General features: G+C 37.0%; 1 protein-coding gene across 1 annotated transcript in view; it reads right to left on the reverse strand.

Annotated features, from left to right (window-relative positions):
- The window catches only part of LOC113068633 (collagen alpha-3(IX) chain-like), a 29,056-nt gene extending 10,312 nt beyond the window's left edge, over nt 1-18,744 (reverse strand). Inside the window, exons 1-27 of the mRNA XM_026241410.1 lie at nt 18,544-18,744; nt 17,737-17,808; nt 17,157-17,192; nt 16,694-16,765; nt 16,532-16,585; nt 11,299-11,334; nt 11,044-11,067; nt 10,795-10,848; nt 10,372-10,425; nt 10,242-10,283; nt 7,830-7,886; nt 7,058-7,111; nt 6,903-6,956; nt 5,696-5,749; nt 5,563-5,616; nt 5,391-5,444; nt 5,228-5,281; nt 5,097-5,150; nt 4,975-5,028; nt 4,651-4,695; nt 2,796-2,849; nt 2,538-2,591; nt 2,110-2,163; nt 1,821-1,892; nt 872-907; nt 725-769; nt 604-636 (exon numbers count right to left, since the gene is read on the reverse strand). Coding sequence (XP_026097195.1) covers nt 604-636; nt 725-769; nt 872-907; nt 1,821-1,892; nt 2,110-2,163; nt 2,538-2,591; nt 2,796-2,849; nt 4,651-4,695; nt 4,975-5,028; nt 5,097-5,150; nt 5,228-5,281; nt 5,391-5,444; nt 5,563-5,616; nt 5,696-5,749; nt 6,903-6,956; nt 7,058-7,111; nt 7,830-7,886; nt 10,242-10,283; nt 10,372-10,425; nt 10,795-10,848; nt 11,044-11,067; nt 11,299-11,334; nt 16,532-16,585; nt 16,694-16,765; nt 17,157-17,192; nt 17,737-17,808; nt 18,544-18,609 — 1,392 coding nt within the window. The 5' untranslated portion in view covers nt 18,610-18,744. The remainder of the gene's footprint in view (nt 1-603; nt 637-724; nt 770-871; nt 908-1,820; nt 1,893-2,109; nt 2,164-2,537; nt 2,592-2,795; nt 2,850-4,650; nt 4,696-4,974; nt 5,029-5,096; nt 5,151-5,227; nt 5,282-5,390; nt 5,445-5,562; nt 5,617-5,695; nt 5,750-6,902; nt 6,957-7,057; nt 7,112-7,829; nt 7,887-10,241; nt 10,284-10,371; nt 10,426-10,794; nt 10,849-11,043; nt 11,068-11,298; nt 11,335-16,531; nt 16,586-16,693; nt 16,766-17,156; nt 17,193-17,736; nt 17,809-18,543) is intronic.
- Nucleotides 18,745-22,965: the final 4,221 nt, after the last annotated feature.

Raw genomic sequence — 22,965 nt, forward strand, 5'->3', positions numbered from 1 at the left:
GTTTCTGTTACTTGATTATGATTGGTTTTGTTTGGAATGACACATGGACATCAGGCATGTGTTCTGCATAATATACCTGGACGAACTACTACTTTTTCCACAATGCAATGTGCCTGCCATAACCCAGAGATAACAACAAAAACAATTTTAGATTAAATTTTTTTTACATGAATACTCAGTCAAACATGATTAGGTAATGATAACAATTTAGCATGGTGCAGTTTGAAATGTTTACCACTGTATAATGCAGTTTCACTTAATACATAATTGATTTAATTAGCTTAGATTTTATACTGTGTGGAGTTCAGTAGTATTAGGTGGTATTCAGTTCCAAGCATCACTCTGTTGTCTTTGATTTATAAATCTAAATCTAAATCAAATTAGATTTACCAAGACTTGAATGTCCTAACATGGAAACAATATTAATAACTGTATTATCAATTAAATGTATCAAAATATATAATTTGGGGGAAAAATCATTAAATAATTTGTATCATTATATTCTGGCTTTGAAGTAAAAACAGGCCTTTCAATTTTTACTTTGACAAATATGTAAATAGTTAGAATAGTATAAAAATGTAATAAAATTAAATGAGCTCTCACCTCTCCTTTCTGTCCAACAGGACCATAAGGACCCTGAAGTAAGAGGAAACAGAGCTGTGTCAGAAATCAGAAGATGATTCAGACATTCAGCTGCATGTGGCAAATGAACAGCGTTACGTACGGGCTCCCCGTTCTCTCCCGGTAAACCATCACTTCCAGCAACTCCCTAAAACACATGAGCACACGTCGCCACATGTAAACACATACAAACCAACTGTTTTCTCATCATATGTTTTATTTTTCATCACACAGCAGATATGCCTCATACCATGTCTCCTTTAGGACCTCCAGCTCCAACTGGACCCTGAGAGAGAGAGAGAGAGAGAGAGAGAGAGAGAGAGAGAGAGAGCGCTATGTGTTACACATAGGCTTTGTTCTGTGGCAAGAGCTCTGGACAGTGAGGTCACCAGGACTTCTAGATCAGTGGATCCCAGTGGACTTTCATAATAATACAAAAAACGGTGTTAATGCGCGATAAAATAAATGTCGGCATTAATCAGTTAATGCAATAATGCAATAATGCAAAAATACGATAATATACGAATATATATATATATATATATATATATATATATATATATATATATATATATATATATATATATATATATATATATATATAGATGAAGAAGCACATCATAATCACAAAATTTGTCAGTTTTTTTATATAAAAATACAGACTAACAAGCCTAATTTTCTTATTTAACATAAAATTGTTATTACGTTTTTTATGAAATTGTAAACATTGTTTTAAATGATGTGCTAGTATTACCTTATGAACTGTGATTGCATTATAATTTATCACAGTGTGTTCATAATGTAATACATTTCTCAGACAATAACCTATTACATTATGTGAAAAGATTTTATTACATTGAAAAATTATCATTACATTATGAGCTCAAGATTTTATTATGTTTTGAGAAAATGATTACATTATGAACATTTTATTACAATAATAATGATAATAAGTATTAACTTAATACATTATGAGCAATTTTTATATTATGTGCAGTTATTACACTATGAGTTGCTGAGAATATGCTCTTTATTGTGTCTGTGATTAAACAAAACTAAATAATATATGTTAATGTGTTTGTCTATATGAATCTGTGCATGTTTTTAGAAAAGGAAAGTTAATTGAAAAACTCAATAGTTTGACACAGGCTAGATACTTCTAACATCAGTAGAAAGACAGACAGATGTGTGTCACTCACCCGCTCACCAAAGCCTCCTCTGATTCCAGTAGGACCAGGCAGACCTGGATCACCTAAAGCTCCTTTAACACCCTGTATGGAAACATAAGCTTAATACATTTCATCAACCTTGACACACAACTACTGCTCCCGAGCTCTCAGCCCTAAGAGCAACATCATGACTTTTTGCCAAATAATACATTATATTTACAGTCACCAAACTCCTATGCTTCAGAACACATGGACTGTGAGGCATATTTCACATGTTTTTCTGTCGTGGCACTTGACATAATCCCATAATGCAACTCACCTGGAATCCTTTAACACCTTGCGCTCCAGGGTTTCCAACTAGTCCAACACCACCCTGTTAAACAAGCACATACAGTATATGCTTGACAATGAACAACCACAAATGCTGGAGCTCTCCTGACCGCAGCACATAAATAACATGCGCATCTCTCAGGATCAGCTGCTTGACCTTCTGCTCAGATGAGCATGACTTCATGACTTCAGCACCACAGTCCCAGTCTAATACAGCACTATTATGTGTTACAAGTCAGTCTTACAATCTGAGCTCAACAACTCATTCAGAAAAAGAAAAATGGGGATTTGTCAGTTGTGGTTTTATGTTGACCATAACATAACACCATGAACTCTGTAACTTCAAATGAATCTTGCTCAGCCGGTTTTTAATCAGCGTCTAATGTTGTCCCTGATGCTGGCTTTGTATTTACTTACAGCCACACCTCTGGGTCCAGCCTCTCCTCTCTCTCCAGGGATGCCAATCTCACCCTGTGGGATAAGTCACGTTTAGTAAAATCAGAGCATGTAGCAGTCAGCCCATACGATTCTACTAAATGACCTGTATATATTGTACAATCACAGAAGTTGGGAGTGCAGTAACATTGGCTGAGAATCTGATAGATCTTACAGCATGCATTACTACACTACAGATGTCAGAAATGGATCATATCTGGTCACGAGTCAGATACATACAGGTATACCTGGCTCTCCAGACGGCCCTGCTTCTCCCATCTCTCCTGGACTGCCCTGAACGGAGAAGGATTCTTGCATTAATCACCATTTCAGGGTGAAATAGACCTCAGACTGTTTGACAGTCAGAAACACCAGACCAATAAGGAAAAAAGATGGCATGGCTGTCATTTTGAGCTGAAAGTACCATAAACTGTCCATCCGGAGGAAGCTTAGCGAGGATGCTTGAACTAGGAAGCACTGAAGCATAAATTCATATTCCTCTTCATATTTCATCTTTGCGGTTACAAAACATTCATTTAAAATGTCTTAACCAAACTTCAACAACAAAAGGGAAGATGCCTTGAATGTAACTGATTGCACTATGAGTGATCAGTGAAATTCCTTCTTCAAATACTTTTTTCGTCAGTTCTTCCACCCTTGTTTCCTTCAAGGAGCTAGAACACAAGGAACGGAAACGAGGACTAATAAGGGATGGAGAAGCCCCCCGTGAGTGCTGAAGTAAACATAATGAGATTAAACTTAGCATTACATTTGATGTTGAGCTACTCAGATGTCATGAAAGAGAGTTACATGAACTTAATTATATGAATGTAAGCTTAGAAATAATGGATGGTATCACTATTTCTAATCACGTGCAAAGGAATTATTTTGATGCACATTTGAATCAAAGAAGTAGCTTAACAACACACTCTAAAAAATGATTCAGGTGACCTGATCCCTTAAATAACTTAAATAAATGCATGCTTAATAATTAAATTAAACAGTTTCAAACATCATTAAGAGTTCAGTTGACATAATAATATTGATCATTGAATTAACTTAATATTGTGCGTAATTTAAACTCAAATTTCATTTTAAAATTAAATTGTAGTAACTTTGGAAATTAGGTAGTCGATTTCTAGTTCCTATCATGCTTTGCATATGGCTGGATAAGGAGCGTAAATGTTAAAATTAAGTTATTTTAATGTGTTTTTAGTGAAGGGAAATACCTGTCAGTGTTTAATGCTGTTATGTTTGACATTTAAAAGAGTTTCTGTTATGTTATGTTTTATGATAACCATTGTGCTGAAGAGTAGAGCACATGACCAGAAAAACACTACGCTGACTTTATTAGCAAAGACTGCGCTAATGCCAGTGACAAATAACAGCTTAATATGTAAATAAGTCACATTTAGTGTGTGCTGATTGTTATGGATTATAACAAAAAAATAAAAATAAATAAGATTAAGTAAACTGGTTGAAGACCTACAAATGAGTTTTTCTAGCACAATATAGTTTGTTAGCTGAACATAATTTCATTAGAAGTTGGAAGAAAAATGGACGTTAATTTGGTTGTTGTTGAGCTAACACACTATTGTTTAGAGTGATGACAGGCCGTATATGCTGCTGGTTTGGTGTGCAGCAGTACAGTGAGCATCCCAACATTACTGCAACCATAAACCTCCTAATGCAGTCTTCCACACTTAATAGTTTCATTTTTTTAAATAAAGTTCATTCATACATCCTAAATATGTTTAAATTTATGCTTAAAAATATTCACACCGACCAATAAATCAGGACAATTTATGAGAGATGCAGAGAAGTGGAATGAAAAAAATGAATAGTAACTTGTTAGTGTCACACATTCCCCTCGTGCAAGTGTACATAGAGAAACAATTTGAAAATGAATCCTGTGTGAACAGTTTCAACAATCTTAAAGAGGATCTATAATCTCAGAAAGGTACAGAAACTGAAATCTTTACATATCTAAAAAAATAAAGATTGTATGTCTCTGTTATCTGAATATATTTAACTCATCTTACAGCTCTAAATGGCCTTGCTCTCATGTAAGTTGCAAACAGAATGAAATACTTACAACTCCTCCTTTGGCACCTTTGGCACCAGCTTTTCCTGGCAAACCCTGAATTACACACAGATAGAGTTCAGCTTGTTGCGAGTTACACTATGCTACAAAAGCCAGCAAACAAAGCAACTAAAAAGTAATAAAACACTCAAAAATGATTATTGAACAGAACAACCAGATGATTTCCTGAATGAAAATTTGCAGCTAAAAAACAAGCAGAGATGAAAGGCAAAAATGACGCTGTCACACCACTTATTAACATTCAATTTACTCTTGCCATATTAATGTTTAGTCTGTGTGCTGATCATGGACAGTGTAATGAAGGGTAATACGTACAGGCAGGCCGTTTGGTCCTTTCTCACCAGCTACTCCAGGTCTCCCAGCATCTCCCTGTCAACACAAGCACACAGCGTCAGCATCACCACAAATAAGCGCTCTCTAAACCAGCTGCTGATTACCTTTTCACCATCCAGCCCTTGGGTGCCATCCTTCCCGTCCCTGCCCGGGATGCCCTGCGGTTCACACACAGCATTATAATGGGCAAATCTAACGCTCCTCGTAAGAGTCAGTAAATAAAACCATTCCTCACCGGTTCTCCTTTAGGTCCTACGCCTCCAGGGAGTCCCTTGGGGCCTATTTTCCCCTATTCAGAGGAAGACATATCCATGCCAATATCACAATCACTCTGATGTTACACTGAAATAAGTATGGGGGGCCTACAAGAAACTATATCTAGCAAGTGATGTGCTTACTATCTCTCCTTTGGGTCCTCTGAAACCTTGAGGTCCTCTCTCACCAACATCACCCTATTCAGAAGCCACACATATCAAACTTTTGGTGATTTTATATTTTACTAACAGAAACACACATTAAAGAAAAAACACGTGCAAACATTAATGTGCAATGGTGTGATGATACACGTACAGTTTTTCCAATGATGCCAGCGATTCCAGGTTTTCCTCTGAAGCCAGGCAATCCCTACAGAGAGAGCACAGCTGTCTGGACTCAGCATATGACTGTGTCTATTTCAGTAAAATGTGTGGGGTGCTGCTCTTACTCTGTCTCCTACTGCTCCCACTGGCCCCTGGAGTCCTCTCAGCCCTCGAGAGCCCTTTAACACACCATTACACACAAAACATCAATGGAAGAAGAAGAAGGAGAAAAAAACTAGCTAGAATTTGGATATTTGTGTTTCCCACAACATACAGTACAATGTGTTTTGTTGTTCGTGTTTAAATAGAATTCCTCACATTGTTTTCATTTTGATAAATTCTATTATATTACACTCTATCCTGTTCAGTTCTTCTAAACAACTGTTTAACACTGGGGATTGTTATCCCAGTGCACCATTTTTTAAAAGAAAGAAACGAAAAGTTGCTGATGTTGCTGACTTTGCTGATCCTCAGATGCTCCACAAAATTAGAAATGGCGGAACTGAACCCCCAGAATTTGATATTCTTGATGCTGCTCTGCTGCACACCATTACTCTCATTAATGTTAGGATGATTCAAAGTTTAAAAAGTTACATTTTTAGGGTGGTCTGCCTCTAACAGCACAAGCGGAGTCAAAATGATTGGGATGCCAATCAAATTCAAGAAGATGGCTTTGCTGTGGGCAGATCCAGTGCCACACTTCAGTTTAACAGTGAACGAGTGCAAGGTTTGAGCATCTAAACATTAATAACTGGTTTATCACAGAATTGTTACAGGCAGTAATTTCTGATCATGCAAAATATCCCCTAGTGAACTTTCTCCATTTTGAATCAACAATAGCCTACTGTATATCATGTATATAATTGAATAATTGTAATGAAATTGTAATGTAATTTGTAACTAATTGTGAGAGACAAGAACCATTAACGGAAGCATTTTTGACATTATTTAGTAGTATAAGTGTACATATTATAAAATAAAAATATTATTTTAAATGGTATACATGCATGACTTTATATTAAAGCCCAGTTCAGTCAGGAGCACTCTGTTGATCAAGATTATTTTTGGTGGCAGGCTTTGCCTTGAAGGCTACAGATTCAGATTCCACGAGCAAACCTCACTGAGGTCTGAACTCCATTCTTCACTCAAACTACATTTATTTTACTGCTATTTTTCTTTGTTTTGCTATATTGTCTTTAAAACTTCTTTATTTCCTTTAACTAAAAAAGCAAATAATGACATATTTATGAGACTAACCCTACCCAAGAAATAAGTAAATTCTAAGAGGCATGTCTGCAGACATGGTGAGTGTCTAGCTGAGGTGAGGCGTACCTGTAAACCCACTGTCCCTGGCATCCCCGACGGCCCCGGCGGGCCCTGATCACCCTGATGGGAAGAGACAGCCACACAAACACATTACAAACAAGCTCCTCTCTGCTTCAGGTTCATCTGTTCATTAGTTTCAGTCTGTTACACCACTATCTCACCTTCTCTCCATCTTTCCCCACCTCTCCCTTACTCCCTTTGTGACCTGTGTGACCCTAAATCAAAACACAAAAGCAGAACCACAGTTTGTGATATCTAATATAATAAGAAACACGTGTTATAATGTCAATGCTGACGTCAAGTCATGTTTATGTTAAAAGCGCTTTATACAATACAGATTGTGTCAGTTATGGAAACGCAACGATGGACACAGTTCAGATTCTGCTGTAAAGCAGACAATAATGCCATTATTTAGCTCAAATGTGACCCTGGAGCACAAAAACAGTCTTAAGTCGCTGGGCTATATTTTAGCAATAGCCAAAAGTCATTAAGATTTTAAGTAAAGATCATGTTCCATGAAGATATTTTGTAAATTTCCTACCGTAAATATATCAAATCTCAATTTTATTAGTAATATTCTTTGCTAAGAACTTAATTTGAACAACTTCAAAGATGATTTTCTCAGTATTTTGACAGTTTTGCACCCTCAGATTCCAGATTTTCAAATCTCAGTTAAATACTGTCCTGTCCGAACAAATCATACATCAATGAAAAGCTTAATAAAAAAATAAATTAAATAAAGGCTGGTTTTGTGCTCCAGGGTCACAAATGAGTTCAGTGTTGGATCAGTTCAGATCAATAACATTACGAAGTTCCTCAGTGTGAAAAAAGTTAATTTAAAAAAAGTGTAATTGTTAATTCAGTTCGAGTGAGTTGGGTTGATTCAGTTCAGTTCAACTCAGTCCAGTGACTCTATGAGGTGTTGCTGAGTACCTTGAATCCAGGCATTCCCGGCGGTCCAGGAGGACCCGGAGGACAGATGGCCGGACACTACAAACAACACATTTCGTTTGTTTATCTTTTGAAAATGGAATTACACTTACAACAGACCTCTCTACACATTACAAATACCACAGATGTAAAGATGGATGTCTATGCTGTATGTATACACTAAAAAAAAAAAAAAAACAATTGTCACGATTTCCATTTAAAACTGTTTACTTCAGTTTGTCTCAAAGCAAATAACAGTCTCCACTGAATAAATGAAACTAAATCATTTAGTTTACTAAAGTTAACTTTTAACTTTCTCAAACTAAATTAAACATTGAAGAACCATTTTTTATCTTAATTTATCTTACTTGGAAATTCGACTCTTATATTAATAAATTATATAGTTATTAAGCGATGAATTAATTTCTGATTGAGCATTAGTGATGAACAGCTGCTGTTAACAAACAGAATCACTGAAGAAAAGAGAAACACATGAACTAGACTTCAAACACAGCCTTAGATGAAATCTACTGAAATAAAAGTCATTAAAGGACTTATCTTAATGATCTAAAGCAAAGTGTGCAGGTGCACTCAGGGCGTTTCCAAATCCACTTTTGCTATTTTAACGACGGAAAAGCATTTGGCGCGCCTGGGAGCATGGTCTAAATGGGTTGTCCCTATTCTCTTAATGAGTAATGGGTATTTTTGGGGCGTAACATGCAATAAACCAATCAGAGTCTCATCTTCCATTCCCTTTAAGAGCCAGTTCGTGCCATTGCTATTTACACGGTGGAATTTGGCAAGCGCTAAGACAGACCGCATCTCCGAGATGAAATGGAGCTGTTCGTGTCTGAGCAAATAGCCTAAATCTGACACATGTGATGACTATCCATTATGAGGATATATATATATATATATATATATATATATATATATATATATATATATATATATATATATGTATATATATATATATATATATATATATATATATATATATATATATATATATATATATATATATATATATATATTTAGCCTACAAAAAAATCTTATTCAATCCTTTAATTTCGGCATGTTTGTGTGCTGCTGTGTGTCCCTGTGTTTAATAAGCAGCGTGTATGTGTGTTGCGGACCCACCTATATTTTTATTTAAAAAACAATAAGGTTCTGTCTACACAGTCGAATGGAATGCAAAAACTTTGAAGCTCAATATCTCAAAACTACTTGGAATGCAGATAGAACCTTATAATTCCAAGGGGACAATATTATATATATATATATATATATATATATATGTGGCGAGTGGGGCGGGGCCGAGGGACGTGGGAACAAGGAGTGAGGCCGGTGGAATGATTGGGAAATCTGCGCCCCACCGCCGGTCTCGAGTCCCACGTAGGAGATGGAAGGATATAAAACTGGAGCGACGATAGTGAAGGACGAGAGAGGACCAGGCCTGGGCTTTTAGTTGTGTTTGCTTTTTATTTATGCGCACCAGTCGTCCGTGAGGGGCTGATGCGCTGTTTTGTGTTTATTTGGAATTATTAAAGTTTAATTTTGATTGTGCACCGGTTCCCGCCTCCTTCTTCCGGATGAACATGGAGATTTTATTATTACTATATATATATATATATATATATATATATATATATATATTATATTATATTATATTATATTGACCTACATTCATTAACACTTTGGGTTATGTGTAAAAAATAAAGTCTGGTACACAAAAAAATATTGATCGATTGTCTAATCAATCACCTGTGTGGTCTACAATACGAAACTGTGCTTCTCTTCTAAACTGGATTTCCAAGCTTTTAATTAATATAATTAATAGTAGATTAACTATGTGGTGTGAATGTGAACTAAACAAGTGCTTAAAATTGCTTTGCATGTGACGTAACAAGGAGCGTTAGAAGGGTTTCTGTTACTCTGGTGAAGAGAGCAGCATTGGCTTGGGCTCAGAATGTATTTACTGCTGCTGTATACTTCAGTGATATGACAAAAAGCATACATGAAATTGAATGAATTAAAACTTGCCAGTGAACCATATAAAATAATACTGAGACATTTGCTCAGTTCAGAATAACTTAATTCAATTAACTGATGTGGATAATTGAATAATGTAAATCCAACATTTTTTTAGTGATGGTCTTTATAATTTATAATATTTTTATGTTGTACAAATGTATTTTGTCTTTTAGAAGAAATAATTTTGATTAATATTAAATATATAAATCAAAATATATGTTTGTACCAAACCATAATTATATAAAAAATAAAATAAAAAATAATAATACATTTGGCTGTAACCAATTTAAGCATCTGTTTGTTTGTTTGTATAAAGTACAATTTATATATTCTTTCACTTCAATAGTTTTCATACCAAAGTGGTAAATCATCTTAACGTACCAGCAGATCACCACTGCCTTCAGGAAGAGTTCCTGGAAGTCCCTAAAAAGAAGAAGTATAGATGAGACTGAATGATTTTAATAAAATGAATGTGTTTTTGCACTTTGAGTCCTCATATGCAGGTACTCACAGGAGGTCCATCCGGGCCTGGAAGACCAGGGAGTCCTGGAAGACCCTCGGGCCCCTACAACCATCACACAAACCAGAGCCACTCAGCACAACACTGCTCCATGAGCTCCACAGCTAACATACACATCTAACCACATCTATGTGTGTATTTATTCACAGTGGACTGAAGAGAGAGATTCACAGTCAAACATCAGTTTGCAGCTTGTCAGACACAGATGTTATGTGCAGCATGTTTCATCTGCTTGTCTCTGTGCTGTGCTTACTGTAGCTCTTCACGTCCAGAATGTTTTTCATTTGTGCAGTGCAGATAGCAATCTGTAGTAGTTTTTTATCAAAGTAAATCTATGTTTGATGAATAACACATGACCAACAACATAAACGTCTTTGCTCTGTTTGCTGTCAAAGTGTGTAAAGAGCCACTCACCGGCGGACCCTTAGGTCCTGGTCCACCTGGAAGTCCATTAGCTCCAGCAAGACCCTGAGATCAGAAAACACACCCAAATGCAAATGCTTGACACTGGCTGAACATTTTCTTTTGTTGAGTGTCCTCACAGGATAATGCATGATCATAACCAAGAGCCAGTGCAAATAAACGCAGCCCGTGACCCATCTGTCCTCATAGCTAATGCGTTATTCTGATCAATCTTCCTCTAATTCTGGTACTTGTACTCACCAGAGCTCCTGGTCTGCCTCTGCCCTGAGGAAGACAAGAGAAGAGAACGTAAGTCACTGACATGTTCATCATGATACTGCACTTTTGCTGTACAGATGATTTGTGAATGTAAGTAATGACGGTAGTCTGACAAATGAAAAACAAATATGGTGTGGGCTTGAACTGGAGAGGATCATTTGGTCCTGTGCTGTTGAAAACAGGATGAAATGTCATATCACTGTGTTTACTGTGGATTTACTGATGCTTGGCACCTACAGGGGGTCCATCCGGTCCGGGGGGTCCTGGGTCACCCTACAAGAACACACACAAAACAATATTCAAGATAAAAGTCTAATATTTCAAGCTGAGAAACAGTAAGTGCATCAGAATGCTGTTGAGACATAGATAATATACACATAGATAATTGGTTCACGTAAATGTCAGATCATCTGATCATTTTTTCAGATTTTTTAAGTGACCCAAGGAAGTGATTTACTGGTTTCATTAATTTATTCACTCAGTTTTATACTTTTTTTCCTGTTATAGCACTATTATAGTGCTAAATAACGTATTGTTGGTGAGCAATCACACATAATTAGCATACTAAACTGTAGAGGTGTCCCCGACTAAGGATTTTCATTCGAGGTAAATAATGTTATTATGTTTTGATTAAAAGATAGTTAACACTAAACGTCAGCGAAACCCTAACAATTCACAATTTTTACAATAGTGCTCTCATTATAAAGTTATCCTATATGACAGTAGTTATTAATGTTCTGGATTTCTGTTTTGAGCTGTGCGCGCTGAAGATGAACAGTAGAGTGACCATTTGATAGCACATTTTTAATCAATGGGATTAAACTCATAATTTAATGTAGAATATGCTTCGTTATTTATACAACACAAAATTAATAATAAGACTTTTAGGCTATCTGCAAAAAGAGCCTGAATGCAAATGAACGTTTCTGAATTCCGTATTTTCCGGACTATAATTCGCACTTTTTTCATAGTTTGGCTGGTCCTGCGACTTATAGTCTGGTGCGACTTATTTATCAAAATTAATTTGACATGAACCCAGAGAAATGAACCCAGAGAAAACATTACCGTCTCCAGCCGTGAGAGGGCGCTCTATGCTGCTCAGTGCTCCTGTAGTCTACACTGAAAACATAGAGAGCCCTCTCACGGCTGGAGACGGTAATGTTTTCTCTTGGTTCTTGGTTCTAAATAAATGCGACTTATAGTCCAGTGCAACTTATAAATGTTTTTTTCCTCATCATGACGTATTTTTGGACTGATGCGACTTATACTCAGGTGCGACTTATAGTCCGAAAAATACGGTATTTTAAAATACACACTTTAAAAGGCAATTTTTCATTCATTTTGTTATAACTTAGTATTCCAAACTAGAAGTACTCTAGTATTACTAGAGTACTCAAGGCCGGGACAAACCAAGCGACGGTCAGACTCACATCGGCGGCAGTTTGCCCGATTCAACACATCAGGGCCATAGTCAAGAGTGAGAGCTCTGATTGGATGCTCAGTTTAGCGAATGAGTCAGTGAACCAGGATTAAAGCGAAAATAATGAAAACAAGCAAGTCAATGAAGGCGGTTATGATGCAAGGGTACGTGCATTTTTGAATGGGGAATTTTTGTTTAAATTCAGTTATTTTGTCATGTAGAGTATGCAAACATCTGTTGTGAAATCACTTACTCAGGATAGTACTAAATAAAATAACATGCAATTTTTATGATTGTCCTAATTTTGTTAAAATTATTAAAATTTTGCATATTTTTCAAGGGGAATGAAACTTGAAAACCATATCATAGGATCTTTTCAGACCGAGTCAGATAATCACTGTTTGCTGTTTCCATTAACTGCCTGTTACAGTTAACATTAATGTTTAAATGAAATAAATTATATTAACATTTAAAGTAATCATGTATAAAATACTTTTAGGATGTAATTTGACTACCAACCATTTGTAATTTAACCCCAAACCTGATATAAAAAAATAAATAATTATAATAATAATAATTGTATGCCAAAAGATTAGCATGTCCAAATTCATAATATTCAAAAACATTTGGCAAAAAGTACACGGGTGACCTATACGCCCAGATTCTGAAGTACACAACTGAAGGACACTTTAGCATCCCATGAGGATGAGAGGTCATGTGACAATAAAAACATGTAAGATGTAGTACATCCAAATTTCATTCATACTACACACCTTCAAACTATATAGAAGATACTCCTTTAAGAGCTGTGAAGTAAGACCAAATTCAAATGTACTCAGACTGTAGGTCATTTCAGACGTACTTAAAGGCTGCTTCTTAAAGCCGTCGATCTTCAGCTAACCCAGAGTAACTGAATCTCTTCTAAATCCCAACATCACTGAACATAAAACTCTCCCACTTTTGTCATCTTGTAAAAAAAAAAAAAAAAAAAAAAAAAAACAATACTTAGTTTCATTTTTTTTACTCTCCCCATTACATCACATACAAAGCATGCTAGGAAGTACAGTTTCAGTTATGTGAACACCAAAAATCTATTCCAAGTACCTGATTGGTTCACATTCACCCTACATAACATAATCTAGTAACGTAATCTTCATATGTACTTATTATATATATTTTTGTTACAATATATTTTCTTTAGACATAAGCCAGTGTAGGCCGATATAATATAATTTGCTTTTTAAAATCATCTCCATAAACAAAACATAAATATTAGATGTGCTGCTCTCAACCTTTCCTGAGGATGGTACTCCCCTTGTTATGCTTGGAGACTTCAACATCCATCTAGATAAACCTCTTGATCTCAACAGTGTGTCAACTACTGATAATCACAAATCAGGCAACCAACTGGACCTTATTTATACGCGACACTGCTCTACTGATCATGTCCTGGTTACTCCACTGCACACGTCGGATCACTTCCTCCTCACTCTTAACCTCAACATGGTCCCTGACACATCACTCACTTCTCCACATGTAATCTTTCGACGTAACCTACGCACTCTCACCTGCGGCTATCTGCTATGGTTTCATCCTTGCTTCCTTCCCTTCTGCTCCACTCTTACATCTTGTTTAGACACTGTTTGCCCCTTATCTTCCAGGCCAGCCCGTAACACCCCTTCTGCCCCTTGGTTATCTGATGTTCTACGCGAACACCGTTCTAAGCTTAGAGCTTCTGAAATGGTATGGCAAAAAATACTTCTGACCTGTGTGTATCTGACTAATGTGTATCAGTCACTCCTCTCTTCCTCTCTGTCTGCACTGCTAAAAGGACATACTACCATAACAAAATTAAAAGCTCTTGCATGCTTTCTAAAACATGTTCCTCGCTCCTTTCTCCTCCTCCTCCTCCTGCTTCATCTCTAATAGCTGACGACTTTGCCATGTTTTTCATTAATAAAATTAAAAACATCAGTGCACAATTTTCCACACAACAATCTGTCAAGCACATCTTACCAGCAAACATTCACTCATTCATATCTTTCTCTTCACTCATCTTTTCTAGTCATCCTACTACTTGTCTGCTTGATCCTATTCCATCTCATCTCCTTCAAGCCATTTCTCCTGCAGTTGTACCTGCACTCACTCACATCATCAACACATCCCTCTAAGACTGGCAAGAGCGGAATCCAAATCTTCAACACTTATCCTGCTTTGTATCCGCTGCTCTTGACACAGTTAACCACCAGATCCTCCTATCAACCCTACTGGCAAAGGGCATCTTGGGATCCGCACTCCAGTGGTTTGAGTCTTACCTCTCAGATAGGTCCTTCAAAGTATCTTGGAGAGGTGAGGTATCACAATTTCACCTTCCAGTTAGGCACATCAACCATAACTCCTTCAAAAACAGACAGAAACCTTGGAGTTATGATTGATGACAGGCTGACTTTCTCAGACCACATTGCTAAAACTGTCCGATCCTGCAGATTTGCTTTATTCAACATCAAGAAGGTCAAGTCCTTTCTTTGGGAACATGCTGCACAACTCCTTGTTCAAGCTCTTGTTCTGTCCAGGCTGGACTATTGCAATGCTCTCTTGGCAGGTCTTCCAGCCAATTCTATCAAACCTTTACAATTAATTCAGAACGCGGCAGCAAGATTAATCTTTAATGAGCCAAAAAGAATACATGTCACACCTCTGTTTATCAATTTGCACTGGCTTCCAATAGTTGCTCGCATAAAATTCAAGGCATTGATGTTTGCCTACAAAACTACCACTGGCTCTGCACCCATTTACCTAAATTCATTACTTCAGACTTATGTGCCTCTAGAAGCTTGCGTTCTGCAAGTGAACGTCGCTTGATTGTGCCATCCCAAAGAAGCACAAAGTCACTTTTACAGACTTTTAAATTAAATGTTTTCTCCTGTTGGAATGACCTTCCCAACTCAATCCGAGCAGAGTCACTTTCTATGAAGCCCGTATTTATAATACATTATAAGTATATTCTTAAGGAATTATAATGAATGCATAATACATTATGAAAAACCTTATGATATGTTATATAAACTCATACATAATCATAACAACAATTATAAAACATCATAATACTTACATATTTGTGGTTAAAAGTTTAAGAGTATGATTATTTATAACAAACAATGATCACTGTATTACATCTACTTAATTTACAGTATAATAGACTGTATTCTGTGGAATTATTAATATTAATATTACTACTCATAAGTGGTCTTTGACCACTTTAAGTAAAGTATCATCAGAAATACTAGACTTATAATACATTATAACTATGAGAAATATAATCCATTGTAAAAATTGATGCAACTTGTTCATTGTGTTATAAATCATCGTACTCTTAAAAGCTATAACCACTAACAAGTAAATATTATAATATATTAAAACTGTTCTTATGAATATTCATGAGATTATACAACATATTATAAGTTTTTTTATAATACATTATGCACTCATTATAATGCCGTAAGTATACCCTTATAATGTATTATAAATACAGGCTTCATAGAAAGTGTTCCCGCAAAAAAAAAAGAAAAAAAAAAAAGGCCTCTAACACTAGCTTGTTCTATTCTTTTTTCTATTGTTGTCAATAAGCACTGTTTCCACTGTTATAAGACATCACATGAACCACCAGCCATACAGAATTACAGTGATTCCTGCTGATTCCAAGAAACTCATGAACAGAAAACCTGTGCTGGAACAACTTCACATTCCAGGCTGGATTAGAGAAAACTCCCGATTCATCTACAGTCACCTGATCCTCATTAAAACTGCTCACAGCTGCACACTGTGCTCAGGCCTTGACACATTTGAAAATCAAAACTACAAGAGTCATTAGTAGTTTTAATAGGTGATATGATATTCATTCACTAATATAGATGAGCTTCAGACATAATTCACACTTCAAAAACAGAAAAGTGGTTGGTTACATATTTATCCTTAATTTGTTATGATGTTATGTGACTCGACAACTCAACTCAACTCAACTCAACTCAAAGAAAACTGAGAGTCACTTACTGCTGCTCCTGATGGTCCATCCTTGCCAGCTGGACCGTCCGGACCAGTTAAACCCTTCAGAATAGGACATTTTCATTAATTTTGTTTAGAGCTTATATGATTTCCTTTCTATAAATAAAAGAAAAAAGTGTGTGTGTGGCATTGAAAATGATCCTGACTTACATCCACACCAGGGAGTCCAGGCAGTCCCGGGCTTCCTGCGGCCCCAGATTTACCTGCTTTACCTTTCGGCCCCTGCAATCAAAAGAGAATTAAAAAAACTGTGTTGCACACGATATGATTAGTGTATCGATTCTTTGTTTACATGTCATCTATTGCATCTAATGGATCAACTTGAAAAAAAAGCTTTGCATGAGTAACGTGAGCAGCTGGATGCAGTTAAAACATGACACTCGACTCATGGTCTATGTTGCCCTGCTCTGCCTCATTATTTATTCATAATCTATAGAGGAGCATCATCAGAAAAATCATCAGAGATATGGATGGGCAGCCACTTCTACATCACTGTGTAGAATTTGCATTGTGATGCACATTAAATACACAAGCAAAGTAAACTTACAAAATCAGTGCTTTAAAGTATTTCACAGGAGAGGATTTCACAGGTAGCACATCCAGATATACTCACAGGCTTTCCAGGAAGTCCGGCCGGGCCAGGTTTACCCTGCACAGATAACAGTCACTGAGTTTCTCAATGTTAGACAGCAGTCCATCATTCATTTTTGCAAAAACAAACTTAGTGTTCGAAAAGGTTGTGCTGTTCGCCATCTCCAAGCAGAGCGACTCGGAGAGAAAGTGTGGGGAGCAGGACAGCGGGGCCGGAGGGGGTTGGGTTGTGTTTGATTTGACACTGCATGAATGGACTCTCTGTCACTGCACCTCTGCTGCTCGCGCAAAGCAGATTTTCGTTTACTAAGGAAACATTCACTGCTTTCATCGTTTACACGCGCAAATTCCTGAGAGTTTTTCCTTTACCATTTACAGCCTGTCTAACAGTCAAAACATTACCATTCACACTTGCAATATAATGAAGGTCATTTACATGAAAGTTTTAGATTATTGATGAGAGATATTTTTAATTCACAGAATGAAAATCTATTCAGTTATATTTGTGAATTTTGTCTAAAATGTGTAACAAACCCAAACAGATGAAGGGAACGGAATATAAAAACATATATAAAAGACCAACTCATGAAGCTAGAACTCACGTCGATGCCATCTTTCCCTGGGGGTCCCAGCGGCCCTGGCGCTCCAGGTGCACCCCGAGGACCCGGCCTTATCTATAGACATAAACAACACTAAATCAAGAATGAGAATAATCAAATAAAGACATCAATGTAAACAACAGACATCTTTTATAGATGTCAGTTCTCAGCTCAAAATGTCTCAAAAGTTTCTGAGTGAAGCTAGAATTAAATATGTTCATAACTGAAAATGATCTAGTCACAATGTGATTTGAATAGAATTTTATAATACTCAGAAAAACAACAACATGCAGAACACAAACGAAGTGAAATGAGTGAAGTGGGCAAAGATCTCACAAAGATGCTATTGTGCGATGATCACATTACACTGTGAGAAAAATGTCCTGTAAGGTAACCATATATATATATATATATATATATATATATATATATATATATATATATATATATATATATATATATATAGTAACATCAAAATTAACCGATTCATTCATGTAAAAATATATCTGACGTCCACTTGAAGTCACACCAACAAAACTCATTTTAAGCCTTTTGCAATATACACATTATAATCAGTCCACAAAACGTTTAAAAAATTTATATATATATATATATATATATATATATATATATATATATATATATATATATATATATATATATATATATATATATATATATCCTTTCCTGGATTGAACAAACTCGTTAGCTAGCGGCTGATGTGAGCTAATAGCGGATTGCAGTTCTCAGTCCAGATATTACTGTAGGCAGCAGATGAGCAGGTTATTGGGCGAGCTCTGTCTGTCTTACCTGCGCGAGAGACGCTGTCAGTAGCTGGAACAGAAAGAGCAGATGAAGCGCTGAGAACACGGCCATGGCTCCTGTGCTCCCCTCAGTCCTGTGTCCTGTGCTGGTATGATTACAGAAAAAGGGGCAGCGCTGAGTCCGGCAGAGGGGCGGACATGAGCTCGGCGCAGACGGATGCTCAGAATTCCACTGCACAGTAGGGTGGCCCTTATTTTTGGACTTTTGGACTTCTCCTCTCACCTGCTCCCTTCATCAGAAATTAACAAAACAAATTTAGCCGTGATTGGACTACGTTTGGGGTGTGTTCAACAAAACTGAGATGTTAGCTTAATGACCACAGCACTTACTGAATCAGAGATACATCACAGAACTCAAACGAAATCGCTGAATTAATATGAAGTTTACTTATACAACCTAGGTTAAATTCAAATAAATGTATTCAACCGTGATTAAATGTGTCAAAATGTGGAACACTTTTTTTTAGGTTCTTTTTTTCTCCATTGTATACTGTTGTCACACTGTATTGGGGCAAAAAAGAAAAAGAAAAAAAGAATGAATAACAGGAAATCATTACATATATGTCGGAATTAGCCTAGTGATCAACCAAGCAACGATGGCAAATGAAAAGAAAACAGTTCCAAATAAAGCCACAGCAAAACCGCTGAGCATCACCTTGAGCCTTCATCTGTGTCATCGCACACTGAGTAAACACCCTAAGAAGAATTATTTGATGAAAACATTCTATACAGTGTGAATGAATAAATATGTTGGTGTCAGCTGCATTGCTTTCACACCACTCCTCTCCAGTGCCTCATGCACTATAAAAAAATGTCAGCAAAAAAAATTGTGATTCATTGTTGTATAGAAAATATTGAGGACCTTTTAGGTTAGTTTTAGGTTTTAAGGCTAGTCACCGGTGATCTTCAAGGACAGAGTCAAGTCACCGGTGATCTTCAAGGAATGAGTCAAGTCACCAGGGATCTTCATGAACAAATGCAAGTAACCAAAATCTTCATGAGCAGAGTCAAGTCACCACTGATCCTCTGGAATCCAGTATAAACACCATGGGATTACCAGAGTTTCGTCCCCCGTTGGTCTGGCCGCACGGATGTGGTGGTGTTCTGCTCCGCCCTGGGGGGCTTCCGCCTTGACTACAAGGATGTGGTGGTCTTCTGTTCCACCCTGGGGGGCATCCGTCCCGACCACACGGCTGTGGTGGTCTTCTGCTCTGTTGGGTTTCCCTTGGTTTCGGGTGGAGCATCTGGCAGCTGCTCCGTGGAGGAAGGGGTAATGTCACGCTGTCAGTCTCTGTTTCCCTGGGTGTCCACTAGTGAGCTCACTTCCCCTTAATACTTCACAATAGGCACTAGAATTCCTCTAGTCTGGTCCTGTCTTCACAGTAATTGCACTCCAGTTAATTGCACCAGGTGCAGGCAATCTATTGTCATTAGTCTCCTTATAAATACCTGTCTTTCCCTGTTGTTTGTATGGAGTCCTTACCCTTCGATGTGCCAGTCTTCATGTTCCCCGAGATTCCTCATTCTCATATTCTAAGTTTCCATTCCGATTCCTTCCCTTCCTGTTCCCTTCCTTGTTTTGTTATTTTGTTTGTTTGGACTGAATTCTGGTTTTGACCCATGGCATGTTTGACAACGATTTTGGATTACCTCTATTAAATATACCTGCGATTGGATCTCTCGTCTTCCTGTGTTTCACTGGTTGTCGAATCGTTACAATGATTTGCATATGCATATGGCTGGATACGGATGGTATTAATTTTGAAATTAAATGCTAGTTTATGTTTCTATTGTTATTTTATGAGTGAATGGAAGCATCTATTGATGTTTAATGTTCAGTTATATTTGAAATTTAGAGAGTTTCTGTTACACTGAAGTCAGTCCCAACGAAATGCAGTCCCAACGAAAAAGGGTCACGATCGTGTGTTGGAACCGCAGGCGGTGAGTAAAACTGCTTCAAATATCTCAGTGTTGTTAACTTAGCTATCGGCGCGTAAGCACATCAAGTAAACAACATGCGATGTTGTCATCAAACTGCACTTTCCACATGTACACCTTAAAAAAAAAAAGATGACATAAAGTGGAACTTAGACATTTTCCAAAACCGCTAAGCAAATATATACAGTTTCAATACATACTACATAGTAGTAGTAGTAGTCCTGCTGTAGTAGTTGCTGCTACTGCTCTTGTTCAATTTCAGCCTCTGGATCTGATTCTGGATCATAAATATACGGCTGAATCTGACTGTTAGCCATGGTTTGTTTTGGATGATGGGCTTTCCCTCACGGTAATGTCACAGCTTCCACATGCTCTCAACGCAAAAGCCTACTGGCGCTCGTGATTCTTTAGCTCCGCCCACACGTCACGCCTCCAGCCGCTCGTGTTTTTCCGGGAAAAATCGCTACAGACTATCTTTCTCTTATAAATATAATAAAACTAAAGACTTTTTGGAGTTATGAAGGATGCAGTATACTCTATATGTACTCAAGATTAACAGGATATTGAGTGAAAACGAGCATTTCACCCCCCCTTTAATGAAGGAGGATACATGAGGGTTCAGGCCAGAGTTTTTAATTTGCACCATCTTTCCACTTCTTTTGCTGACCTGGAACTTTGAGGAGCACTTGCTGATGTCAGGGCTAATCCTCACGATGAACCACAATGAAATATTTTCTTTTTAAATCAATTGAGGTGTAAAAAGTCTAACAACACAACCAAATACTCACAGCACAATCAAATACAGAAATGCGCTGCAAATGGCACAGAACACAAATGGAAATATTTCAAGCAACGAACCCGGATGGGGCATCAATGTCTACTTTTTTTCTTTTTTTTTTCTTGTGCAAAACATAGAGAGATGACATGTTTATGACATTCAACTCTGTATACAATACACAAAATGTAAAAAGAACATGAGGGTAATATATTATTCTATACATCAGTAACATTGTAAAGAAAATAATAATTGTAATGTTATGTTTAAATAAGTTTCATAGGTAAGACATGTAAGGTAATGTATTGGGTCCAAAGATGAAATGGCTATTTTTAAAGTTGAGACACTCACACACAGAAAATTAAAGCATTTTGCAAAAACTTTTTTGTATAAAATGTATTTATTTGCAACAGTAATTATAGCAATAATTACAGCAATAATAAGACATTTATGTCATAAGAACAGCTATTCAGCTGATAGACATGCTGCTTTGTCATGAGAACATCCCAACTGATTTCGGACAGGCTTCTGAGGCAGTGGTTTAATGATCTAAAGCAAATATAGAGAGCTTTGGTGATAACTAAGTGGATATTTCATTACTGCAATATTGATTTCTCACTAGAAATGAGATCAAAAGTGGAAAACGTTGATCAGAAACATCCATTTACACACAAACTGACTACCGACCGCAACTTTCTTATTTTTTTGCTTAACTTTCACAGAATGTAATGCACAGGATTGTGGGCAGTGAAGGATACATCTATGCATCTTTCAAAAATCGTCCAGATGAAGGCATCTCAGGAGACAGGAAGTGAAGCTGACATTGAATTCGGATGTGCCTTGATGCCTCACGACCTTGGAATGCGTCCTCCGAAGGCAGCATTTTTCCGTTTTCGGATGCAGCTTCTGGCTGTACACAGCTGGGTTCGTCACTCATTGGTGTCCCCTGAAAACATTTCCATTTCGTTCTGTGCCATTTGCGACACATTTTCGTGAACAAGATTAGAATGTTATTCTCCCGATGCTGATGTAAAGAAAAAAATTTGCATTTTAAGTAGACATATTTTTCTCTTGGTTGTTTAGTTTCCCTAACTTTATTTTTCTGTGTTTGCGGTAAATGTGAGACTGAAGGGCAGAGAGACTTTGGAAAGTGCATGGGCATTCAGGAGCTGCACACGAAAACCTGAAGTTCGCCGTGTTTTTATGCCCTTTCGCATAATTAATAAAGGTGTATAATGTCTCCACAGAGATGCCACAGTGTTTGCACATGAAAATTGCGGGTTTTACTGTAGAACTATATGCATGACGTGCATTTATATGAAGTAATCAGTTAACGGCAAGCGATAATAGCGGAAAAAAACCCGACTGACTTTAAACTAAATCCACAAAAGCTTTGTTGTTTGGGCAACAGTTCACATGAACACTCACCAGCTCCACCACCATTACACTAGGGCTGTGCAATTAAAAATTATTGAGAAAACTGAGAGTGAAGCTCGGTTTTTACTTTAGGAATAAATCCTGTTTTACTATCCAAGCTAGGAAGAAATTGATAAGTGCCACTTTCCTACCAGTCTTGGACTATGGGGATGTTATTTATATGCATGCTGCCTCTACCACGGTGCACACACTTGACTCAGTCTATCATGGTGCATTACGTTTCATTACTAATACCATTACCAAGTCACGTACTCATCA

The sequence above is a fragment of the Carassius auratus genome, linkage group LG48F (assembly GCF_003368295.1).
Source record: "Carassius auratus strain Wakin linkage group LG48F, ASM336829v1, whole genome shotgun sequence".
Classification (NCBI taxonomy): Eukaryota; Metazoa; Chordata; class Actinopteri; order Cypriniformes; family Cyprinidae; genus Carassius; species Carassius auratus.